General features: G+C 37.9%; 1 protein-coding gene across 1 annotated transcript in view; it reads left to right on the forward strand.

Annotated features, from left to right (window-relative positions):
* Positions 1-12,000: 12,000 nt before the first annotated feature.
* Positions 12,001-27,087, forward strand: part of LOC101741533 (protein O-mannosyl-transferase Tmtc3) — a 139,612-nt gene continuing 124,525 nt past the window's right edge. Inside the window, exon 1 of the mRNA XM_004927966.5 lies at positions 12,001-12,713. Within this exon, the coding sequence (XP_004928023.1) occupies positions 12,411-12,713 (303 nt within the window). The 5' untranslated portion in view covers positions 12,001-12,410. The remainder of the gene's footprint in view (positions 12,714-27,087) is intronic.

Here is a 27,087-nt window from a genome sequence, read left to right on the forward strand (position 1 = left end):
GTTCTCCATCAATCACTGGCCGGCCGAGTTTTTCAGAGCTATCGCCCCCTAAGGACACGTCGCGTCCCACGGACCGTCCCCCCAAAAATCCTGTACAAATCCACGATATAACTTTTTGCTGCCCAAACCGTTTAATAAGTTGATTTTAAGGATTAAGTCAAGTCCTGTAATAATATGAAATCGTATTTTAGAGTATTTTTTCTGAATTCTATAATAAAACAAAATTTGAAAAAGGAAAGTAAGTTAAACCTTAACTATTTTAATTCTGTAGAATCAATGATCTTCTAAGCGAATTATCAAGACATTTTCCTTTTTGAGATTTTCAAAGTATCTAGATTATTTACCTACTGAACCGAGACATCAACAAAAAAATATAATTCAATGCAAATAAAAGCTCATTCTCTTTATAAAGTTATTCTAAGGCCCGTAATATAATACCGTTGACTTTGATTAAAACCACTAACAATTTTTTTTTGCCAACCTAAACGCGATATTACTCAATAAACGCGAATTATAATCTAAAGTGAACAATAATATGATGACTAAAAAATACCAATTACATTATCAAAATACAAGCTTTATTAACAAATATCTTAACCCTTAAATGGACGATTTTTGTTTCACGTTTTAAAAAAATATGTCGTGGATAACGACTTTTAGTTGTCGTGGATAACGACTTTTAGTAATATTAAGACGGTGGTTTTGATTATTATTTTAAATGATGAGATGTTGTTTTGATAAATATCACAAAATGAAGGGTAGACTACGTAACGCCACAGTATAAAATGGCGGTACGTGGACAGAGTCGTGGCATTCCGTGTCAGACAGTCATTCCGTCCGTCTCAGTCAGTCGGTCTGTCGGTATGTGCAACGAAACTGTCGGTTTATCCTGTCATTGTGAAAGTTGTGTGTGTTGAGTTTCAATAATTGTTATTCAAAAAGTTTTATTAACTAAACTGAGTTCAATCGAATACGAGTGATGACGAAACTACCGCTCAGCCATACCTGGCGGGCTCCGACATCAGAAGTGAGATCAGGACTCTACTCTCACTGGCGTGACGTGTTTGAACATGTTCGAAGTACAGCAAAAAAACATGATGCAGATCAGAATACTAGTAATGGTACGCCACAAGAGCGTGAATGCAGCAGACTTACGTATGTCTTGTAATAACGTTTCTGTTACCTTGATGGAAGATCTGAGCCACGAAGAAATCATCACATCTTACGTTCTGGCTCATGTTGCCCAGTTTGACTGTCGACTTCATCACATGGCATTTACTAGCGGAAATACAACACGTAACAAGCTATTGCAAGAAATTAAGGCAAGTGCAAATCTCAAGTGAAACTTCGATCGCAATAATGGATCTGTCATGACGAGTGGGTAGTTCCGACAAGAATTATTTTAAGCCGCTGAGTTCTGCTAGAGTTACATGGCACTAGTGCAGTAAACCAGGACATGAGACTGTGAATTGTCGCTGAAATTTTAGAATCTACTAGATTCAATACCAATAACACTACACGTTCAATGACTTCGGGCTCCAGCAAGCAAGCAAACAAGAAAGCAAGCAGGTTTCCGTGGGGAAGAAAAATTGACACATCTGAAGTCATCGTGACCTGTAAGATAAGACGTCCGGTGCGTTCATGTCTGGCGATGCGGCGGTGTTCGGGTTCCGCTGGCGGATGCAGGTTTTTCCGGTGAAATGCGTGCTTGTGCGTGCTTGACAAGTGTTTGCGGTTGGCTTCCTCAGTGTGGGAGTAACATCGTGTAGGAGAGGTGGAACCCGTAAAATTGTAGTTTGCGTGGCGGCTGGTAAGATTTGTTGCGGTAAGAAGTTTGCATGGTGGTAAATTGTCTTGTGAGTCTGCACAGGTAGCCGGAGGTGAGACTTCCGCGGTCGCGGCCCACCCAGTCCGCGAGAACCGGGCAGATCGCCTCGACGGTACGGAGGCCGGCCGACGGGTCCGCCAAACGACGAGACCACGCCTCCAGCACGGGCTGCCGAGATTGGAGCCTCCGCGCTCCGGCTGCACTTGCGCTAGGGCATGCCGCCTTGTAGGAGACTGTGAGGTATCCTTGAATAACTCTGACTGCGATCGCGCGCGGCCGGCGTCGCAGCGCGGCGACGTTCTCGTGGGTAAGGACGTGGCACCAGACGGGTGCTCCGTATAGTGCCATCGACCGCACGGGTACCATCACCCTGCCTATTTCTGCCGTGAAGCAGTGGTGTATTTCGGTTTGAAGGGTGGGGCAGCGGTTGTAGCTATGCTGAGACCTTAGAAGTTCTATCTCAAGGTGTGGTGCGTTTACGCTGTGGATGTCTATGGGTTCCAGTAACCACTTAACACAAGGTGGGCGGTGAGCTCGTCCACACATTAAAACGAAGAGCGTAATCAAACGAAATTAGATACGAAGTTTAAAGGGCCGTTTAAAGTAGTTGAAGTATTGAATGGTGACCGTTACACATTGAAAGCTTTAAATTCAAAACGTACTTACAAATACCCACATGATAGGCTAAGAAAAATGCCAGCATGACACATACCGAGGTTGATGTAAATGATGATGATGAAGAGCAAGCTTAAATTGTGGTGAAAACTCGAGTAAGGATAGTCTATCGGCCGTATTGTGTTCGACCGTACCAGTAGCTATTACGTAGTCGTAGCCCGGTAGAAATCTGTGTCTCTTGAGGCAACTCAAGTAGTCCGTGGGTGCGCGGTGCGCGTTTGGCTCTGGCGGAGGTCGGGGTCTGTAAAGACCATCGTGTGTAGTCAGCGGGTGATGCACACGGGCGATCCACGCTGTGGATGCGCATCATGAGGGCAATTGTGATTGCTGGTCGGCTGGAGAGCCGTGGCGTTAGATATTTTTACTCGGAAGTTTTCTTTGATCTGAGTTCCTGTAAGCTATGCCTGATTGTACAGAGTAAATTTGAAGTTTGATGAACGACTGTGGTACGTGCTCTGGCTGCTGAATAGTGAACTTTGTATACCCTATTGTTTGATTTGGTTAAAATGGTATTAAAACAGTTTAAAGCTTTGATGACTTTAAATTTTCCGATAAGTCGTAAAGTGTAGTCAGGAGTGATCGAGCGGAACAAGTGTTCTCGTGGATGTTTTTGATTGTAGGTTAACCATCACACGAGGACGTGTACAATCAGGAAGGCCGTGTCGCATTCGACACGTGATTGCTGCAGCCAATACGAGATATGGGACGCAAACGCCGTCTGTCGGCGCTCGATGGGTCAACTATTCACCGGCCGAGCGGAGCAACGTGCCGGTAGCTGCGTAACATCGGGCAATGTTGGTAAATAAGAACAATCTGGTGAGTCGTATTATTTTTATTTGGATTCGGGTGCCGAATGCTCTCTTGTCAAGAAATCTATTAGTAGTAGCTTCATAACTCATCAATTTTATACGATGGTTCTCATAAAAGGTTTCTGTTGTTTTGACTCAAAACTGTACGGAACAAATCCTATGCGATGGTTTATTGCTTACCTATTGTATGTCATGTACTACCTGATAGTTGTTTTAATCGGTTCAGTGAGATTGAGCATTCAGCGAAATAGAACACTTAAATCTAGTGTCCTTATTCGAAGCCCAGACTTGCGTTATTGATGACCAAGCTCGCGGTGAGCTCATGGAATTGTTCTTGACAAGAAGTGCTAGAAGCCGTACATCTATTTTAATTTTTTCTACCATAAGAATAACAAAAGTGAGCCCCTTCGAATTCTTAATAGTTCGCGTGCCATATCCCTAAAGGTTTTTACTTAAAATGATACTGAAAGTAAGAGATTAACTTTGACGAGACCAGAACATTGGAAAGTTAGTAAAATTTGATGTTGAATTTTGTGGCTTTAACTGGTAATAGAACCTATGATTACATAAGGTTGCCTCTAAGTAGTGCTACTGACGAGACTGATCAGTGAGGTGAGAGCATCTCCATCGATTGGTACAGCGGAGACCTGGGTCTCAATGGAGACTATTGTTGTGTTGGTCTAGTAATGACTTTGACTCTATATTGTGAAATGATGTGTATTGGTTTTATCATTTGTTTTAATGATAATGTGGGTGGCAATGTCACTAGCTGCGCCGGCAGCCAGGCCAGGAGCGTTCTATACGATTTTGTTGAAACTAGTGATGTAGAAGATGTAGGATCAAATGACCACGATACAACTGACTGATTAAAGTAAGGATTTTGTTGTCCTATTTTGTGTGATTAGTAAAGAACAGTATTCGGTGTCATTTATGACTGGTAATTGAACACATCGCTCGATTTAGGTGATGTGTTCGTTTTATTGCCGGATGGAGGCATTGTGATGTGTTTTATGGTTGAAGTGGGTACTGGATGGAAGTTCCACTTGCGTGCCGGATGGAGGCATTAGTGTTTTGTGTTGAAGTTGGGTACCGGATGGAGGTCCCACTTATTTGCCGGATGGAGGCAATAAGTAGTCAAGAGCTACTCGATGGAGGTGGCACTTGAATTGGTTTATCGTCACTCGATATAGGTGGCATGAGTTACTCTCACTAGATGGAAGTAATTGTAACGATAGTTTGTGGTTGATACAGAATACTGATGAAATACTGCTCAGATTGAGTTGTTTTGTAATAACTCGGGTTTCTAATGCTTATTGAGCATTAATGAAATTTTTTAGTTGTATAGTGTATCACTAATAATTGAGTAATTAAGTTATCTACTCACATAAGTTAACATGGTCTGTTAAAGATCTTGTTGAGAGCTAACGTTATGGTTTGTAATGAAAGGAATCCCAATCCTCAATCGTGAATGTATCAGGATTGGCCGAGACGAAACCTGTTTGATATTACAAAAGGTTGTTTTTCTTGCAGGAGCGTCACACAGAGACGTGTGACATGTCAGAATGGCCGTGTCGTGGATAACGACTTTTAGTTGTCGTGGATAACGACTTTTAGTAATATTAAGACGGTGGTTTTGATTATTATTTTAAATGATGAGATGTTGTTTTGATAAATATCACAAAATGAAGGGTAGACTACGTAACGCCACAGTATAAAATGGCGGTACGTGGACAGAGTCGTGGCATTCCGTGTCAGACAGTCATTCCGTCCGTCTCAGTCAGTCGGTCTGTCGGTATGTGCAACGAAACTGTCGGTTTATCCTGTCATTGTGAAAGTTGTGTGTGTTGAGTTTCAATAATTGTTATTCAAAAAGTTTTATTAACTAAACTGAGTTCAATCGAATACGAGTGATGACGAAACTACCGCTCAGCCATACCTGGCGGGCTCCGACAAATATATTTGTGGAATAGACATGTATTACTGTCTAGGAAAAATGAGTAAAAAAATCTGGCCATGAATTTACTATACTTTTTTTCAAAATTCGTTCAGAAATAAGAACTAGTTGTCAAAATTATTATTAACTAGCGACCCGCCCTCGCTTCGCTTCGGAAACATTAAAACACACATAAAACCAAAAAAAATAATTAAAAAAATATATTAAAAAAGAAGCCTATGTTCATCAGGGACAATGTCGGCTTCTAATGGAAAAAGAATTTTTCAAATCGGTCCAGTAGTTTCGGAGCCTATTCGAAACAAACAAACAAACAAATATTTCCTCTTTATAATATTATTAGTATAGACTGATAGGGCATAATGTAATTATAAACTTATCTACCTGGTCCTACTTACATTCTGCGTATTTCTAATCTAGTCAAGGGTCGAAATTCAATGGGTAGGAATATCAGTACCATTAGACTTTGATATCATGCTCCATCTACATAAATAAATAAATAAATATAAATATTTACTAACAATCACGCCACATTAACTGGTCCCCTGCTAAGTTCGTAAAGAACTTGTATTACAGATACCAGATAACGGAAATAAATGTAAGATTTTTATTATACACGTACATATATTTAATAAACATCCATAACCCTGGAAAAGACATTTCTATATTTATCATAAAAATATCTTCCCTTGGCGGAATTCGAACCCGCGACCCCCTTGTGTAGTGACCATGTCACTTACCACTACACCAGACGGCCGTTGCCTACAGTACAATACAGGTACAATTAATAAAAAGATCTATGGACACTAGACAGCAGATGACTATGCCCCTAGGTTACTGATTTCATTATGCCAAAGAAACTAATTCGGATGTGGCGTAAATTCGCTTGCCTTCAATACGTGCGTGCGTATGAATAATTATGTGTATGTTCGCTGTATTATTCTGTACTCATTGTGATATCAGAACTATCAGAATTAAAGTGCAACTAAATAAATAAAAAATCCTTATTAGATTTTAGTATTTTAATGCGACTTTACCTATGAAGTTGCCGTTTTACAATACTGGCCATTTGAAACATGAATTATTTATGACTGGCAATAAATTCTAAATTCAAATGATTTTATTTAAAAAATATGGAATTAAATTTTCAAATTCAGTTATTTGTTTACTGATTGGTGTTTTGTTTTCACTACATTTGTACGAGTATCTTTTTCATTAATACGGACGAGGAAATTTCGTAGGTGAAGACCTAATTAATATTAATCGAAAGATCGCATTTATCGGTCGACTTTTATGAAAATGCAAGTTTCAGTCAAAGCATGGAAAACATTGTCTGTTATCGAACCTTATTTGTATCAAAAATATTTCAGCCAACTAAAAATAATGTATACCAATGATACTTGTGATTCTTTCGTGATCGCTCCTTCACTATTCAAATTAAGCACGTAGGTTTGTTTAGGACCAAGAGATTGGTATGTTACACAATGTTTTCGTCCCGCACGGGTTTATTCGAAAAGTACACAGACCACACTTTAAAACTTTGTATTAAAACAAAATATTTACGGACTTAAAACCAGTGAACGAGTTAGAGTGCCGCATTTGTTTTTACTAGCTTGAGCTTGTTTGAAATAACTAGAATTTTACTAATAAAATGTTAAGTAGTAAATCAGCTATAGTGTTAGTTGAGAGAGATTTCTAACTTTTAGATAATTTGGGTTTCATTAAAGACACATTTTATTTATGAAAAAAATTATTAGTAAACTGGACTGTGCTTTATTAAGACGTAAAATTTCAATACACGATACATTAACGCGATGAAATAACGACCAATTTGGAAAAATCGGATACGTAGCTTGATCCAACCAGGGAACATTTTCAAAAAGACAAAATAATATATCATATATTCGGCTGTAAATCAGAACGCGGTCGAGAGCAAACGAGCGCATGAATCATAAGCTCATCTTGGCCAATACAGATCACAGACCGCCAAATCATAATATATGCTCCTACCTGTCTCAATACACATGGTATAGAAGTTTATATTGCATTTGTGTAATGGCTGTCGTATCCTTCAAATCAAAATACTCGGTTGCTTCATGGTAGAAGTAGGCAGTGTATTGATAAGCCCATAATTGCCGATAGTTGCACAATGTCTTGCTGCCCTAATTAACGCAGATCTTTTGGAATTAAGGGTCAGCTAGGAACGGTGGCGTCATTCACGGTGTGATCACGGTTTCTGGGCTTTTTTATGGCTAAGATTGGGTGGACGAGCTCATGGCCCACCTGGTATTAAGTGGTTACCGGAGCCCATAGACATCAATAACGTTAATGCCGCCACTCATCTAGAGACAAGAGTTCTAAGACCTCAGTTGTAACAGTACAACGGCTGCCCCACCCTTCGAACCGAAACGCATTACTGCTTCACGGCAGAAATAGGCAGGGTGGTGTTATATATCCGTGCAAACTCACAAGATGTGAAGAATAATAATGATTCTCTTAATGGCTTAACACAACGGTGCAGTAAGCGCTGAGTTCAGTAAAAAACTAGGGACTACGTGAAGACATTATTCTAACGCACGTAAAGACGGATACCCGTACCCTTTGATAATTTGAACTTATTAGATCGTCATAAATAAACAAACTCAGCTTTCTTCATAATACTTTCAATTCGACTACCCCTTCAACTAGTCTATGTAATGACAGGTAATCCATTCGATTTAATCGAGATCTTGCAATATCTATCCACCATCATCTATGAACAACATAAAAATATGAAATACGAAACAAATTAAAAACGATTTACGAATTTTCATCAAATGGCGATCACAAAACTCCGCACAGATGTTTAATTTAAACTTTTTCATTCCAACAGATTCAATTTCCATTTTAACTGTAAATAAATTGGAGTGCCCTCTGTACATTTAATCACGCCGCCTGTGCTAAGACCTCCAGTATTGTTACGTCTATAGACTTCAATAATACGTTCCGTAAATGCTACGCGAGCCTTCGACGAGAGGAATTCTCAAGGAAAATAATTAATACGAGTGAATGGAACTCCTCAAGTTAACTGTTATAATGCCACAAAAGGCCTAAAAAGCACCGTGAATCGTTATAGTAATTGAAAAAAATCGGTCGAAGTGAAAAAGTCGGAAAATTGCCCTTTGTTCGGAAGCTATTCAGTTATGTGAGTGACTGAGTGCCTACATTGTTACGTCTGAGATCTGTAAAATGTATTGAAAGCTAAAATATTAATTCGTGGGCATTGCGTTTTTCTCTAATCTTCTGGTGCGAGGTCTGTGTTTAACTTTTATTTTAGATTTGATTAGAATAGGGGAATATTGTAGGCTCTAAATTATAGCACTTCCCGAATGTTTACTCATTCCCGATTCTGCGGACAGAATGGAAAGCAGTCGACGTCGCCCAAAACACGTCATCTCGGATCCTCCCGATCCACTAACGGTGCTTTTAGGTACTTCAAGCACCGGTCACCGTTCTCGTCGAACCCGTCGTTGCGACGAAGGGCTCGACGAGTAAATTAACTCTCAGACACAGCCCACTGAGTTTCTCGCCGGATCTTCTCAGTGGGTCGCGTTTCCGATCCGGTGGTAGATTCTGCGAAGCACGGCTCTTGCTAGGGTTCGTGTTAGCAACGTCATCAGGTTTGAGCCCCGTGAGCTCACCTACAAAAGTTAGGGTTACGCTGATGTAGCCTCTCAAGGCTATCAGCTTAGGTAGGAAAAAAAAAAAAAAAAAGACTGTTTATGAAGCTATTCCAATGAAAAATTAATTTAAATACGTGATTTTTAAATACCAATTTACCTAGCCAGACAAACCCTTTATTAATTAGTTAATGAATAATGTGCGATGAGGTGAAATCATGAGGTAAATTCATGACGTAGCTACGCACAAGGAATTGTTAGTTATTAGTAAATTTTGCTACGTAGTGCCACAGTTATCTAGAACAGCACCACCGCATCTCAACCCGTGGACGTCGTCAGCAGTTACGAAGGGAAACAGGCAGCGGTTCTTCTTGTAAACTCACCTTTCCTATTGTCAGAGGGACTTACATGTTTACACGGGGTTCAGTTTCTGAACGTCAAAATGTCAGCGAGCGACGTCCGCCATGACACTTTTCTCTTTCAAATCATGCCGCCAAGAGCAACGCATCAATTTTACATTTCTCTTTAATTAAGTATTTAATTTGTCATATAAGGATAAAATAAATATATACAGTCCACGCTCAATTACAACAATTACAACAACAGGTGATTACCACCTTCATGTGATCCGACTTAAACAGTCATAGCACAGTTGATTCAAGAATTTGACCCTAGCTCTCAAAGTGACCGGCAAATATGGCGTCATTTCGTTTTATCTATTCAATAAGAGGTCCTGCAGATCATGGATTCGTTTACTCTGTTGCATAAATATGTATTTATTAGCGTAAAGATAGAAGTAGAGATAAAAAATCTAAATAATGCTTATGAGGAAAATATCATTTTTTACTATTAGTTTGTTTTGTCATTTCTGAATAAAGTTTAAAAAAAACTATACTGCCTATACATCGTTTAGTAAATGGTAAACGATTTGACGTGACTCGGCTGAGCTGACTGAACGTGTTTTAATAACTCATAAAGCCCGTCTCTGTTTATTTTACAAATACATACACAGACACATATAAGTACTTTATAATCGAAGCGCGAGGCTAAATCTCAATTTAATGTACTAGACTAGTAATTAGTAAATAGAGACATTCTTAGCCAATAGGTAAAATCTCACGTTGCTATCACAACGGTGATCGCTTAACACCAGGTGGACCGTAAGGTCTTTTACCCGTCTGTGCTAAACAAACATTTAACATTTAAAAGATTTGTAAAATAATAAATAACTTTTTTTCTCTTTACAAAAACCAGAAAACTGACAGAATACGTTTTACGGAAGCAAAAAATAATTCTCAATACATAGAAAACCTTTTATCGAAGTTCATCATTCGCGTTGTAGGTACCGATGGAAGTGAATCTGAATAACACGGAGACTCTAGGGATGTACCAATCCAGTACAACTTGTCTTTGTCACTCGATATTCGAAACTCGAAAGAGCAAAGTATCGAAATTCCAGTGAACTCTGTCTGGGCCAAATGTCGTCATCGACATGTACTTAGCTCACCCCTTTGCTCCAGTAGCTGTCATTACATATAAGACAGTTCAATCACATTTACGCAGTATGCTGTAGTTTTGCCGCTGGGTGATATAATTTTTATGGGATTAAGTAATAAGATTAGTAAGTATTGTGTTGTTATAATTTTTGCACCGCTCATTATTTACACGTCATCTTGAGAGCAAATAACAATTGTAAATGAATTTGTTACGAAGTACAGTACGACCGACGTAACTTGGCGAGTCTGAATATAGCCGCAGGTTAACTTTCGCGCATGTACACTTGTAAAAAAAAGTGTTATTAGCATTAATTTTTTTAAATCAAAATACGAATTAAAATTTCCATCATCCAGGGACCAAGTACAAATAAAATGAATATCAAAACACTATGAGAGAGAAAGCTATAAAAATAACGTAATAAATTAAAGAGAGGTAATAAAAGAATAATAAATTAAGACAGAAAGCGGTAAAAATAACGTAATTAAATTAATTCGAAAGTAAGCCCGAACAATGCCTTCAGTTGCGATCCGCTGTACTGTGCGTTGCGATACACCAGATCGTTAGCAACTCTAAATAAAACTGTCAACATCTTTTACGCCTTCTTCTTTTTCTTTTTAAAAAAAAATCAAAAATTATGTTTGTCGGCCGTCGATTTAAAACACTATTATGCTTTGGTGGCATCTTTGTTAACGAATAGTATAAATACCAAGGGACACTCAATACTAAAACAAATTTAAACACAAACAATCTTAAAACTAAACAAAAAAACTGAGCACTAAACAAAAACAGTATAATAATAACAAATCAATGAAAACTTTTGTAGCCGCCCGTACTCAAGACAGAGATAGCGACACGAACACGACACTAATGCTAGCGTGTGAGTGAGACACATTACCGCATACCGAGAATTACCGAATTTATACGATGTCAAGAAAAGGGAGGTCCAATATGCGTGTTTGAGGATGTTGTTTAATCGATTTTTTTTCAAATTGATTAAAATTTATATAAAAATATATATTTATATTCCATTTTATAGGAGGTTTAAAATATTCACGAACAGTCCCTATTGTAGTAGTTGTTGATAAATAACTGATATTCAACTAAATCATGTCTTTCAACCAAGAAAATAAAGTGTTATTAGTTTTTTTTTTATTAAAGATGAAGTCTCGTTTACTAACGACAACATTCAATATGTTTGTAAATCTATTTCATTCATTATCTCATATAAACAAAAATCAATAAATTCCAAACCGATAAAAATCGATTGCGATATTTGATTGAATAAAGGGACGATTGTGTTTACATAGAGTCAATCCCTAGCCTAGACCTCCGCCCCGCGCACGTTGCTCATACCACCATTTAGTTCCTAAAAACGTTTGTGCGCAGCCTTCTGCGCGAAGTTCGGACTCGCCAAGTTACGTCGGTCGTATTGTAAACTTCTCTAAATTTGCCACAGAAAAGAAATCTAGAGGTACCGTATTAATTCTAAAAGGAAGTGTGACAAAATATTTTGCCGCCACTGACCGGCAACCGGCAACCATCGCTGTTGCGCGCATGCGCTATCCCGAAACGACCCGCAGTAAAACGACTGGTCACGTGACACGACGCGGCATTCGCTCGTCGAACATCGGCAGTCGTCGGCGATCTGCCCACTGAGCGGTTGTGTCCGTGCTCGTGTAAAACTATTCTCTCATAAATGTCAAATGGAATGATATCGAGAAAAAAACAGTGACATGTGCTCTGTAATAACCTAACCATAAATGACAAAGTTATATTTAAAGTGTTCGTTGGTGTATATTCGAGTAATAACGTTAAAAACCACCTGATTTTGTGTAGCGAAATTTATAGACCCGGTTCCGTTCACGATTGTGTTTCGCTAGCTTCTAAAACATTTCAAGTCGCTTGAGACTGACTGCCTTTTCATTCATTTCTGTGATTACAAACTTGAGGGGGTTGGCTCTGGTTTAAAAATAAAGATGGTGTGAGCCAAAATGGACCGCGTAAGTGGAGTCTGTAGGTTTGGTGGGGTGGTATCAGCGGTCAGAACCAGGACTGGTCGAAGTAGACGCCGCTTGACAGGTCAAAATCAAGTACCTGAAGATATGCCAGATCCTCCACGACGCGGCCTCGGTGCCGTCATCATATTAGCCTGCGTGCTTGTTTACCATAACTGCTTATACTGCGGATTCGTCTTTGATGATATTAGTGCCATAAAAGAGAACAGAGACCTGAGACCGCAGACACCCATTTCTAATATTTTCCTGAACGACTTCTGGGGAACTCCTATACATAAGGTGAGATCAATTTACGAAAATTATCGTAATTAAATAATTATTAAATTATTACTCATTTTAAACTGTCTGTATTGAAATGTTTGGAATACGTGAGAAATAAAATAGGTTGTACTAGTTCCGATAGAACCAGTTGCTAATAAATAATTACCTCACTAGTTAGATAGATTACGAGAAGAAAAAATCCAACCAACATGCAATATCTAATGAACGAGTAGTTTATTAAAATTTTGTTAAGAAATCCATTAATGTCGACTCCGAAAGAATCTATATTAAAATAAGCAAAGGATACGAAAGAGCATATTTTAAAGAAACTGGTTAGCTGAAGTATAAATTGTTACCAATAGATATATTATGTAGTTCTCACGTTGGATTCTTCATAAAATTTCCTCTATCTTATAACAGCGTACTTAATAGAACATTAACTCATAAACTTCTGTTCAATCTTTCGGACATAAATAATACTTTTTTGGTGGGCCCGAAAATATTTAAATAATTAATTCGCATGTACCCACTCCTAATTACTTACAATCATTAGTCAAAAAAGCTGTACCGCCCTTCAAGTCTGTTTCCGTCAAAATGTAATCATGGGTTCGGTTCTGACATTTTTAAAATGTAGCCTGATCTAATATCCCAAGATGAGTGGTAATATTGGCATGATTTATTTTGTTGCCATTAGCTAACGACTTAACAATATGTCTGGCATATGTCCGTCGACTTCTGTTCATCCATACTCATAAACACCATATATAATAATTTTTTTATTGCATAGATGGGCGGACGAGCTCACAGCCCACCTGGTGTTAAGTGGTTACCGAAGCCCATAGACATCTACAACGTAAATGCCGCCACCCATCTTGAGATATGAAGGTCTCAGTATAGTTACAACGGCTGCCCCACCCTTCAAACCGAAACGCATTACTGCTTCACGGCAGAAATAGGCATGGTGGTGGTACCTACCCGTGCGGACTCACAAGAGGTCTTACCACCAGTAATTACGCATATTATAATTTTGCGGGTTTGATTTTTATTACACGATGTTATTTCTTCACCGTGGAAGTCAATCGTGAACATTTGTTAAGTACGTATGGCATTAGAAAAATTGGTACCCGTCTGCGGGATTCGAACACCGGTGCATCGCTTCAACACGAATGCACCGGACGTCTTATCCAGTCCACGACGACGTGAAAGCTTTAGTTTTAGTTTAGTTTAGTGAGCTATGGTAACTAATTAATTTACTTGATGTGAATTATTTCTTTTGCGCAAATAATCTGGCAAAGTACGACGACGCGACGTTCGCGTCTAAAGCACATCGGGGGCTTACGAATAACCATGCATATGTATGATGCGAATCACTCGCAATCAAGTATCATGTCGAATAAATTTATTTTCATGGGGACGCAAAATACAGAGGCGTATTACGTCGATACCGGCTCTATAAATCAAGCATTTACGCGTAGGTAACTGGAAAATTTATGGGTGTAATCATCATGAATGTTTCAACTCTGTGCATAACATCGCTACACGCCAGCTTATGGTTTCATCCGTTACAATTTCAACTGTCACATAATGTTGCATTAATTCATCAGATTCACTTTATTTATTTGCCTCGTTTTGTGCTCACGTTTCGTGTTTGTTTTTAAGCAATAAAGAATGTTATAAGGTTCAATTAATTAAGAAATAACGTAGATTTATATACTTATTATTTATTTTTATTTATTTATTTATGTACACACAGAAAAGAGGACATAATACAGAGTAATAGGAAAATTATGTACAAAGGCACTGCTTATTTCTTTAAGAAATCTCTTCGAGAGGATAATGAGAATAATAATAAAAAGTGATGAGTGTGTGTAGAACAAATAACACATAACTAAAATAACAAATACAACATGAGAATTATAGTAATGCACATACACATAGCAAATATTGTTAAACTTGAATACAAAATATTATAAGTAGCTCAGTAACACTCGTATATACGAAGAGTATAGAACCATGATCATTCGGTTGACGAGAGATAAAATTGTTTGACCTTATATTAAAGCAATTACTGTGGTCAAATAATAAAGGGTACATATTTCGATAGTTTCTATATTTATCCTATACAATATATTACATAATAAACATATTTTCAACAATAACTTCAATAGTGTAATGTATAATTTCAAACGTAGTAATGGTTCACCAAAATTCTCGTAAGCAAAGTAACTTGTTATTATTATTTACATAACAACACGAGAATCTCAGGGAATTATGTAAAAATATGATCTGCGTGCTAATTAATACCAAGTTTATATGTACTATATTTTACGTGACAGCTAAAAGATCGACTACTTATCGGTATTAGGTGATTTCTTATAAAAAAGCTCGGGAAATCTAGTTTCGTTTTGAAATTTGCTTACTAGTTTCATTACAGAATATAAAAGTTAATGTACGTCAGATGTTTACTTTTGAGACATTTGCATTGATTTCATATAAGAATTAATTGGTCAATATTTTCCAAAATACCATATTAAAATGTAATCGCGTTCTATACCGCGTGCCTCTCAGTCAGGAAAGTGGCCTGGATCTAACAAAGATTCAAGATTGGACATGGAAGTAACACTATTGGAACTGGTAGAAAGCAGACATTGTAAATCTGCACAAATAGATACTTACCGCCATTCTGCCTATTTCTACCCCAAAGCAGTCACGAGTTCCTGTTGGAATAATCGAGAAGGCTATCAATAAAACAACATACGCCTAAATATCTTTACTTGTAGGCTGGTCAAGTTGAATAACAGATCTAAAAGTACATGATACTCAAATACATACCAACATCACATATTAACGTGAAAAGAATGAGTAATACGATTCGAACGACTACAAGTTTTAGCGATGTCTCGATATATAAAATTGTCATACTAATATTATAAATGTAAAACTGTGTCAGTTTTGTTCTTTTTTTTATTGCTTAGATTGGTGGACGAGCTTATAGCCCACCTGGTGTTAAGTGGTTATTGGAGCCCATAGATATTTACAACGTTAATGCGCCACCCACCTTGAGATATAAGTTCTAAGGTCTCAATTATGGTTACAACGGGTACCCCACCCTTCAAACCGAAACGCACTACTGCTCTTTCCTGTCATTACTGTTCCTTTTGCACGTAAAAACTAAGCAACGGATAGATAGTATTTTTAAGAAAGTGTTAAAGCTTTATTTGTGTAACTTTTTTTTTATTGCCTTTGTAGGCAGACGAGCGTACGGCCCACCTGATGGAAAGTGGATACCGTCGCCCATGGACCCATGGACCTCAGCAATGCCAGGAGCAGAGCCAAGCCGCTGCCTACCGGCTATCAAAGTGAACCATTTTTAAATAGAAGACTATCAAAACGTTATTAATGAACATGTTCCATAAAATAATTTGTATTAACATTATAATTGTGAAAGCTTGCATGTTTGAATGTTTGTTACACAATCACGTAAAAATGAGTGATCAAATTTCGATAACATTTTGTACAAAGATATAGCCTCGATACACACACACCCCGGGTAATGTCTGATATATCTGCTATAATAAATATGATGTGTGTTTGTTGGTCCGTGATTTTACGTATCAACGGGTCTATAAGTCCACCGTAGAGAGGAACACTAACAAGTCTTTATTCCTGGAAAACGCAGTCTTCTGTCTTTCTAAATTATAAATTGAATACGTTGAAACTGCGGGGCACGTGTAATAAGCAATAATTCACGTACATTAAAATAACAGTTTAGAAACAAATTAACCCTCAGACACAGCCCACTGAGTTTCTCGCCGGATCTTCTCAGTGGGTCGCGTTTCCGATCCGGTGGTAGATTCTGCGAAGCACGGCTCTTGCTAGGGTTCGTGTTAGCAACGTCGTCAGGTTTGAGCCCCGCGAGCTCACCTACTAGTTAAGGTTACGCTGAAAAAGCCTCTCAAGGTTATCAGCTTAGGTAGGACAAAAAAAAAACATTTCCAAGAACATCCTTATATCGGTCATAATCAAAGTTCTCAGAACAATACGGAAAGATCGTTTACTTCGATACAAATACAGTAACAGAAACATCAATATTTCGCAACTAAATCAAGGATAGCAAATTTTCCGCGACGGGGGAAAAGCAATCGACGGAATTGAAACTTTCCCCGGTTTTCGTAAAACAGACTATTTGAGTGTAAATGTTGAGCGGGGGAGTTAACCGATTGTTTTCCGTAATCGCGACGGGCCTATGATTATTCCGGTAACACTGCCGGTCCGATTGTGAACCCGCTCGGGGAAACTAATGGTTTTGCGGATTCGAAGTTATGTTTATGAAATATGTTTGCTTTCGAATCACTTTATTCGGTGATTATTGCGTGTATATTAACGCGTATCCAATATACGTATTTAAATAAACTAGAGGTCCCGCAGTAGTCGAAATTCGACTATACTTAATTGGAATTGGAAGTTTGTACACTATTATGATTGTATTTTATACTTCTATAATCACAAATTTCGCCAAGGCTACGCTATAAAAAATATTAATAAAGACAAACAATATTTAATCTATTCTCAATTTGACCACAGACGTCAAGAACAAAAGTTTGACAATAAATAGTATGCATGCGTGTGTGCGTCAAATACATGGTATATAGTGTGTGTAATGTTTTCTTTATTGATTTAATGTATCTTTAGTGCATTATTTAAAAAAATATTAGCATTGTGTACTTCTTCTTTATATTCTCTATAAGTGTGGAAAATTTCATAGGCGTCCGTCCGCACAATTTTCGTAAAAAGGGATACAAAGTTTTTGCTTCACGTATTAATATATAGATGTATATATAATACATATTAATATATTAGATTACAATAACTTTTAATGTTACGTTCAGTTTACTGGTGGTAGGACCTCTAGTGAGTCCGCGCGGGTAGGCACCACCACCCTGCCTATTTCTATCTTGAAGCAGTAATGCGTTTCGGTTTGAAGGGTGGGGCAGCCGTTGTAACTATACTGAGACCTTAGAACTTATAACTCAAGGTGAATGGCGCGTTTACATTGTAGATGTCTATGGGCTCCAGTAACCACTTAACACCAGGTGGGCTGTGAGCTCGTCCACCCATCTAAGCAATAAAATAAAATAAAATAAAGTCGTCTGTGACCACGAAAACTGTTAAGTATTCGAAAAATCTTAAGTAATATGGTGTAATGACAATTAAAAACGCTACATTAAACAGTTAAATAATCAGTTAGAAACTAAACACGGCGGTGGCGTCAACAGTTTCAGGCACACGACACGCCGTTCCAAATTTCATACACTTCCTTACGACGATGTACCTGACAGTGAATGGTTACCGTCGCCCATGGACTTCAGTAACGGTCGACGCACAGTCAAGCCGTTTCTCATCCTCGAGTGCTTTCCATGAGCCTCATTTGAAGATATACATGTCATGGCACTCAGGAAACAACGAGGAGAGAAGACTTAAAACCGAAAGAAACGTGGCAAAATATTCCTGGAAACGCTCTGTGTATGAACACAGTAAATCTAGGTAGAAGCACGCTAATAAAAAACTAAAAATTTCGAATACATTTATTCTAATTAATCCATAAATAATCTAACACATTTATGACACAAATGAGCTTTGAGTGCGTATTGCAAGTGACATAAGATAAAAACGATTAGTGTCAACTATGACTACATCAAAACATTTTGTACATTATAAATGATATTTCTGAAGCATCCACCCTACTGAAGGGACTAAAATTACCAGCAAACCCAACCGTTTGATCTCTTTATTAATGCACCAAATAATATGTAAATCCGTTACAAGCGAACATACACACAGGGGTCGCTTCTGTCGCCAGATTACTAAGTATTTAAATAACAGATTAATGCCATTTCGGCTGTCAGCTTAAAATTAAATCCTGAATTATTTCCTAGATGCAAATGAACCGGTAAAAAGATCTAGAGTAAAGCGCTTGCACATGTCAAAAAAATTGTTTCGAAATAAAACAACATTTGATGGTTTTATTTCTTGTACTTTTTAATACATTAGCAAATTGTTTTACGGCCTTATTCCTCTTTTTTTTATTGCTTAGATGGTTGGGCGAGCTCACGGCCCACCTGGTGTTAAGTGGTTACTGGAGCCCATAGACATCTACAACGTAAAATGCGCCACCCACCTTGAGATATAAGTTCTAAGGTCTCAGTGTAGTTACAACGACTGCCCCACCCATCAAACCGAAACGCATTACTGCTCCACGGCAGAAATAGGCAGGGTGGTGGTACCTACCCGCGCGGACTCACAAGAGGTCCTACCACCAGTAATTACGCAAATTATAATTTTGCGGGTTTGATTTTTATTATACGATGTTATTCCTTCACCGTGGAAGTCAATCGTGAACATTTGTTGAGTACTTATTTCATTAGAAAAATTGGTACCCGCCTGAGATTCGGACACCGGTGCATCGCTCAACACGAATGCACCGGATGTCTTATCCTTTAGGCCACGACGACATCATTTAGGCCACGACGACATCTCTTAAACGACCCCTCTTAAATGGGTGTTCTCCGATAAACAAAAAACATTACTGTTTCTAAGGCAGGAATAGACATAGACTTATACTGCACGTACTACCATTATAAATGTATGACGAATATGTGTATACATAAATATCAGAACTAATTTGAAGTGTGTGATAACAGAATGTTTCGTCGACCAAGAGTCGATGCAAGTCACAAATTACGATTCATTTTCACGTAGCTCATTGACCCCGGCGCCTAAACGTGCTAATGAAAAACTCATACCTCTCACGCTTACTTGAAACTAGAATCTTCCAGAAGCCAATATTCTAAAGCCTTTAACATAAAATCTTATTTAAAGGAAAATAAGTACATGTTCATGTCACTAGGTATTACTTTACGGAAACTACATTTTTTTGTTGCTTAGGTGGGTGGACGAGCTCACAGCCCACTTGGATTTAAGTGATTACCGGCGCCCATTGGTCATAAACGTGAATTCCGCTACCCACCTTGAGACACGAGTTCTGAGTCTGAGTTTTATAGCATAACGGCTGCCCTACTCTTCAAACCGAAATGATAAACTCGTCCATCCGTCTAAACAAAAAAACAATACCAGAAGAGCTTTAACTAACTACCAAAATAGCACTGGTCGCAAAATATGTATAAATATGAGTAAATATGAATCAATATATTGAGATGTTTAAGAGATTCATCAATCACAAGTTAAAGATATAAATCGCGGTTATCATAGCAGCAGTACACGATATTTAATTCTATACAACAATAAAACAGAACTCATATACATGAAACGAGTAAGGAATCTACACAGACTATTTACTTTAAAACAGGATATTGCGTTTGGCAAGCCAGCTTAGAACATTGCAATAGATTAACTCCAAAACGTAACAAGCCTGAAATTCAGTAAGATTGAGATAAATTTGAGATTTGTTTTATTTATATTTTTGTAATTATTCGTATTGTATACGTAATATTTTCAAATTTATCGTTGTTAACAAAAAAAGCTGGAAAAGCCTTTAGAAAAAAAAAATCCTCCCGTTTTGGATCTCATTACATTTCAAAATAATTCCGTAAGTTATTACACGACGTTATTACTTCACTGTGGAAGTCAATCGTGTATAATTGTGAAGTACGTATTTCATTCGAAAAATTGGAACCCGCCTGCGGGATTCGAACATCGGTGCATCGCTACGTACGAATGCACCGGACGTGTTATCCTTTAGGCCGCGGCGACATCAAAATCTTGGTACTCCCCCAAAAAAAAAAAACTTTATAGTCCCTCGATATTTGTACAATAAAATATATTATTGTTATAATTGTCGTTTACCTCGAGTAAAATGTTGCTCTCCCCGGCACTCGGTCGCATCGATCACTGTCAACGGGACAAGTTTTTCGCCAGGGCTCCGTCGAAGAGTCCGGTCCCCAATGTTTTTGTTTACAAACTTCAGCCAGCCGGCATCGCTCTAAATATTAGCCTTCTTAAGCTTTGATTAATACCAAGAGTTGCTGACTGGTGTGAGAAGAAGATAATACTGTCACAAGTTTTAATTTAACAAAACACAAAAGTTAAATTTAAAACACTGGTTTTAGGTTTTATATTTAATACCTTAGTGAGTGATTTTCGTACATTAAAGAATCAATCCTATATATGTTCTTAAATAATTTTCAAAAACATTGTCAAGAGTAAAATTAGTCAATTTTTTTTATAGCCACCTGATGGTCAGTGGTTATTGTCGCCTATGGACGTCAGTAAAACCAGGGGCAGAGACACGCCGCTGCTTATTGTTAAGTACTCTTCACAAGCCTCACTTGAAGAAGGACACGTCAAATGTCAATGTGTTTTATACCGCCATTCTTGTTTCTTTCTATGCCAAGAAAATACACAGCTTATATGAGATAGCGCGTGGTCATCAATAAACCGTCGCTATTAACGCATCATAAAAAATATCATCGGATATCTGACGATCGAACGACAGCATTCAAAACGGTACGACAAAGTTCGTACGCGCGAACCGTTTCGGGGTAAAACACCATGTAAATCGGGTTTTTTTTTATTAACAAACACGTGAGACACACCCTGAATACGTAACAAGGCTTACACGGGAGCCAATCAGAAAAGCAACATGAAACGCTCTGTAATTGTTTGATCGAACACCTGTGAACGAAGTTCGGCTTGCAGGGAGCGACAATCGCGACTAAATTATTCAAGAGGACAGACTACATTTTATATATTGCTTATGCATGGAATATCACGGATCGTATTCGACTCGTATACTATGACACTCGATTATATCGTGTCGATACCGATTTATGGGCGCGGCGGCGTAGGCTGATCGCGCCGTTTTTGTCATTTCGAAATTTCGTGTTGCCGCTCGTTTGTTAATTATTATTAAAGGATGACATTTCAACGTGTTACGTTTCGTGTTCGCGTAAAGGGCAAAGATAATGGGCTGGTTGAAATCACGATGGGAGACTCGAGGAGTTTTGGCATTTTGTCGTGTTGTGTTTGATGGATATCTTTTGATATTTTATTTTTGGAACGAAGTTCTTTATGGGATGATGCGGGGGGGGGGGTACCCTTACCGGGAAAAAACGTCCGTAACATAAGATTTTATTATTTCTGTATAGCCTTAGTATGATGGTTATAGTGTCTAATGTTGATGACGGTTATTGTTATTTCTATGATATAACATAATTAGGCTTAATTATTATTCATATAAATAGCTATTTCTTTGTATATTATTATTATATATTTTTTATAAATCATTGTGAATAAAATAAAGTTGATAACTTTGTAAAGTAGATTTTTTTTTAACAATAAAAAAATCGTAATAGAAACTGTATACCCGAAATCATTATTTTCTTTATACCTCGAATAGAACTTAAAATTAATATTTTTATATTAAGGAACTTCGTTCCTACCCGGTGTCCCACGACACCACACATCGACACATCTTTTTTATTTATTTATTTCGTTACTGCTATTTACCACTGTCGGTTTTACAGTGATTTTCGAATTAATAGTATTTATTACGCAATGATTTGATAATAGTATCTTGGGCCTCATAGTAAATACCTACTTGGTTATTTTAGTCGCAAAATACTCCTGCATTCCATTATATGGGGTGGAAACGTTGTAATAAACAATTGAAACTTCAAACTCACATCTTAAAGGGGCGTCGAAATTGTCGTTGTGATGCCTATGACCTGCCTTGAGTACTTTGTACCAGGTATGTCAACAGACAATTAACTAAAAAAAACGTAACAAAAAACTAATTAAACACATTCTACTTATTTCTTGTGACTTGTGACATTCGCGAAGGCTAGGCGTATCAACTAAACGTATAAAAAGAGGTAGAATAAAATTATGTCAGCGTTGTTACCATCACTTAAATAATACAAAGTAAATATGTACCTACAAAGGGTTTTAGGGCTCGCGTGACCGGACACTCACGTGAACTTCTAATTTCTACGACCTTTTCAAGAAATTTCATTTGTGACCGGGTAATTTATAAGATCGCGTGGCTAGCAAGGGTTGGGCAATTTAAAATTGTTTATTAACATTTTCGATAATAGCTCCAGCGTTATTGTACCTTTTCGATTGAATATGTGTTTAAATTTTCTAGCTACAACACTTATCATCAGTCCAGTCATCTAGCCTATCGAAAGCTAAAAAAATTACGACACGCGGACAACCTCTTGGAAAGATTTTTAATATTCTAAACTAAATAAAAAAATTAATCCCGCAATCTTTCTTCACAGTATCACACATCTGATAGTAAGTGGTTACCTGAACCTACAGCCATCATAACGTGAGAGCCGTCACGTACTATGAGACATGAGTATTGTTTAACAGCAGAGCGACCATTCAATCCGCATGATTGTCTTACAAGCACCGGTCACCGTCCTAACGAACACATTCATTGACACAGCCCACTGAGTTTCTTGCTGGATCTTCTCAGTGGGTTGATTCCGATCCGGTGGTAGAGTCTACAAAGCACTGTTCTTGCTAGGGCTCCTCCTCCTCCTCGAATCGTGTCCCTCATGTCTGAGGGTCGTGACCACCATCACCCATGAGCTTCAATCTTAAGATGTTTTTCCACTTTCCCCTGTCCACGGCGTCATGCAGCGCGCTGTACACTGTACTGTCCAAAGTGGTGCGGATCTGATCGGACCAACGAGTCGGGTTGCGGCCTCTAGATCCGCAAGATGTTGCCTTCAACTTTCCTAGGGCTAGTGTTAGCAAATTCTCTCAGGTTAAGTCCGTGAGCTCACGTACCCGTCCGGGCGTAACTGAAATAGCCTCTTAGGCTACCAGCGAATAAGTAGAGGAAAGGACTGTCTTCTGGTGTACCTATCTATTCTGGATGACATTACGACAAAATATCACTTACAACACCCTTCACTATACTGATACTGCAAATATATTAATGCTAGTGAAAACCAATCGTTCAATACGAGTCCATTTTTTTCTAAATAACTTGAAACAAATTGCGTAAGTATCCAAAGATGGAAAAATCCAGGACAATCAATTATTGTGACTACAATGAGCAATAAAAATTACCTGTAATGCCGAAATCTGAATGTATTTACAAGACATTTATTAAAATAATGATATTATCAGCGCTATCTTACTGATGATATATTTTTGTTGGACTCAATCCAGAACTGTAATAATTCTTAACAAAACGATTACAGACATTAGCGCACATGTTTTATTAGCTTATAGCTTCTTTTTTTTTTCTATTGCTTAGACTGGTAAATGAGCTAAACGCGCATCTGGTTCGGAGTGGCTATCAGAGACAACGTGAATATCGCCCCTCATTACGAGATATGAGATCAATGTATATTATATCGATAACGGTTCTTCCACCTTTCAAATTAAAAGGAGATTTTTAGTTTAAAGACGCAGATTCTTTATTGTTTTTATTGCTTCGATGTGTGGACGAGCTCACGATCAACCCGGTGTTAAGTGGTTACCGGGGCCCATAGACTTCTACAACGTAAATGCCGCCACCCACCTTGAATCATGAGCTTTAAGTCTCCATTTTTACAGTATAACGGCTGCCCCGCCCTTCAAACCGAAACGCATAGATAGGGCGGTGGTACCTGCCCGTGCGGACTCACAATACGTCCTACCACAAGTAAGTTTTGTGGTACCTACCCACATGAAATGAAAATTATCATAAAACATTCAACTGTGACAAAAGACAGCTTATTATAGGGCCTTCAGGAAAATAATATCCAAAGATAAGTGAAAACGTAAGGCAGCTTAGTTCTACATTAACACTTCGTACACAAACACGTATGTATAAACATTAATATGGTCCTGTAATTTGTAAATACATTAGAAGCGTCTTATCTCGAACAGTATTTCGGGATGAACCGGGGCTTGGAGCCGGCTGTCTTTGGACAAACAAACGGAGACATAAATCAATGTCAGAGCACTGTGTTTATCGCGTTAGGGCTTCGGGTTGCGGACATGGAATATCCAATGTTTCGACCATGGAAAAATACGTGCTCTTTTCATTACACTCGATTGGCAGAACTGTAATTACAACATAACTTATTCGTCTCACATTATTTGTATACAATAGTATAATTATTATGTGAAGACCTCTTTGGAAAATTGAAGACAGGATAATACTAAACATTTTCTATCTTCTTCTTCTATATATATAAAAATGAATTGCTCTTCGTTAGTCTCGCTAAAACTCGAGAACGGCTGGACCGATTTGGCTAATTTTGGTCTTGAATTATTTGTGGAAGTCCAGAGAAGGTTTAAAAGTTAGATAAATATGAAAATGCTCGGAATTAAATAAAAATAACAATTTTGTTTTTACTTTGATGTGTGGGGGACACACATCGGACGGGTTCATTTTGTTTGTTTTAAGTCTATTTTAAACAATAGTTTAGGTATTTTATTTATCGATTAAGGCACTACAAAGTCTGCCGGGTCAGCTAGTTATTAAATAAATATAATGATAGTTCGTTGCCAGTAAAAATTTCGCACTGCATCCAACATACTACTTAAAAAAAACCTGTGAAAAGACAAGCGTGTCTCATTCGCGTATCATGTCCTTAAAAACTTTATCTCACTAATATGCCAAGTAGTTATTTAAATTACTTCATTTTTCAGCTTCGTTTAAAGACGACACTATTCTTGCAGCAGTATTGTGATTAGAAAAACAGCTAACAAAATAAATTGTAAACACGTATATGTAAATGTGATTCGGTACGCTCGATTTAGCCATAAAACCAGTCGCGTATTGAAATTACTTTAGATTGAAACACTTCGCTAATCTACAATATGTTTTCACCCGAACTCCTAACACTGTCATTAAACGTCTGCAGATTTATCACTAGGAGCAGGCATGGTGACTCCGGTAACCGTACTTGTCAAACTCGTTAAAAAGCCCGACGCGAAACCATAACATCAGCCCGTTGGGCTACCCGCCGGAACTTCTCAGCGGGTCGCGATCCGATACGGTAGTAGATGCATGAAACAGTTAGTTGCCCTCAACCTCATAGGTCTCCTTCGGAGGCGCTCAGGCAGGTGTTAACAAATCCCACCTCTTCCGACCAGGCCCGTCTCCGCCCACCTGTCTTGATGTACTTAACTAGAAATGCCTTCGGGACACAAGTAATCCTAAATAAAAATAATCACAACATTTTTTCAGAAAACCGTTTTATTTTCCGTTCAACGAATAAAATACCGAAGACAAATTGCGTATTCGCATCGATACACGTTGTCCTTCAAACGAGGTCTGAAATAAACCTTATGGTTGGAAGCGGATTTGGCGTTCCTATGATGGTGCCGCTTTCCACGAGCAGACTCAAAACTAAGATGGCTACTGGACTTGTTTTAAAAAATATACATATTCAGAATATCAAATAAATAGAAATAAAAGAAATTAAATTTTCTCACAACTCACCATATTAAAAAGTAAAAATAAAAATACGGCGGCACTTCTCCCGAAGTCCGGAACGCGCAATTGGCTTAAACAGGCATAACAAGGAAAATAAAACAATTCAGACTGCAGTAAGCGATGGCTATGAAATAGTTTTGCCGAAACCGTGAAAATTAAGCAAATAAATAACTGGAACGGCCGCAAACTCAGTATAGTAATTATTAATAACTAGCGACCCGCTCCGACTCCGCTCGGTTCTTTAACAAAAATTTCACCGATATTTGACGTTTTTTTTTTTTTAATAAAAGAATACTTATTGCGGCATAACTACAATAGTGAGACGTATGCCGTCGCGACACTTTTTGTAAATAATAAGGTGTTCTACAAAGTCGTAGTACATTATTTTATTCTATCATCAATAGTTTTCGCAGCGCATGTGATGTAAAGAATATTTTAGGTAATTTTTTTACACCTTCGATTACAATTATTGGAGTTTTAGTAAGGATCCCTAATTTTTTTTCAAAAAAGATTATAGCCTATGTCGCTTGGGAATAGTGTAGCTTTCAAACAGTAAAAGAATTTTTCAAATCGGTTCAGCAATTTCGGAGCCTATTCAATACAAACAAACAAACAAATCTTTCCTCTTTATAATATTAGTATAGATATAGATTATAATATTAGTATAGATATAGATTATAATATTAGTATAGATATAGATTATAATATTAGTATAGATGAATTTTGGCTTGCTTGCTTTTGCTATGTGGACGGTCTCGGAGGGGAGTGATCCAGCTTGGAAGTGAAGATAAAGAAAGATCTTCCAACAAGCGCATGTAACTACTCGATAGACGGACGGTCCAAATGTTATTGTTCGGAACTAGTATACAAATACATATGTAGGCTTATCCTTAAAATGTCGTTAGCGAGATTAAGGCATCTTGTGTT

This window comes from Bombyx mori, chromosome 13, assembly GCF_030269925.1.
Source record: "Bombyx mori chromosome 13, ASM3026992v2".
Lineage (NCBI taxonomy): Eukaryota > Metazoa > Arthropoda > Insecta > Lepidoptera > Bombycidae > Bombyx > Bombyx mori.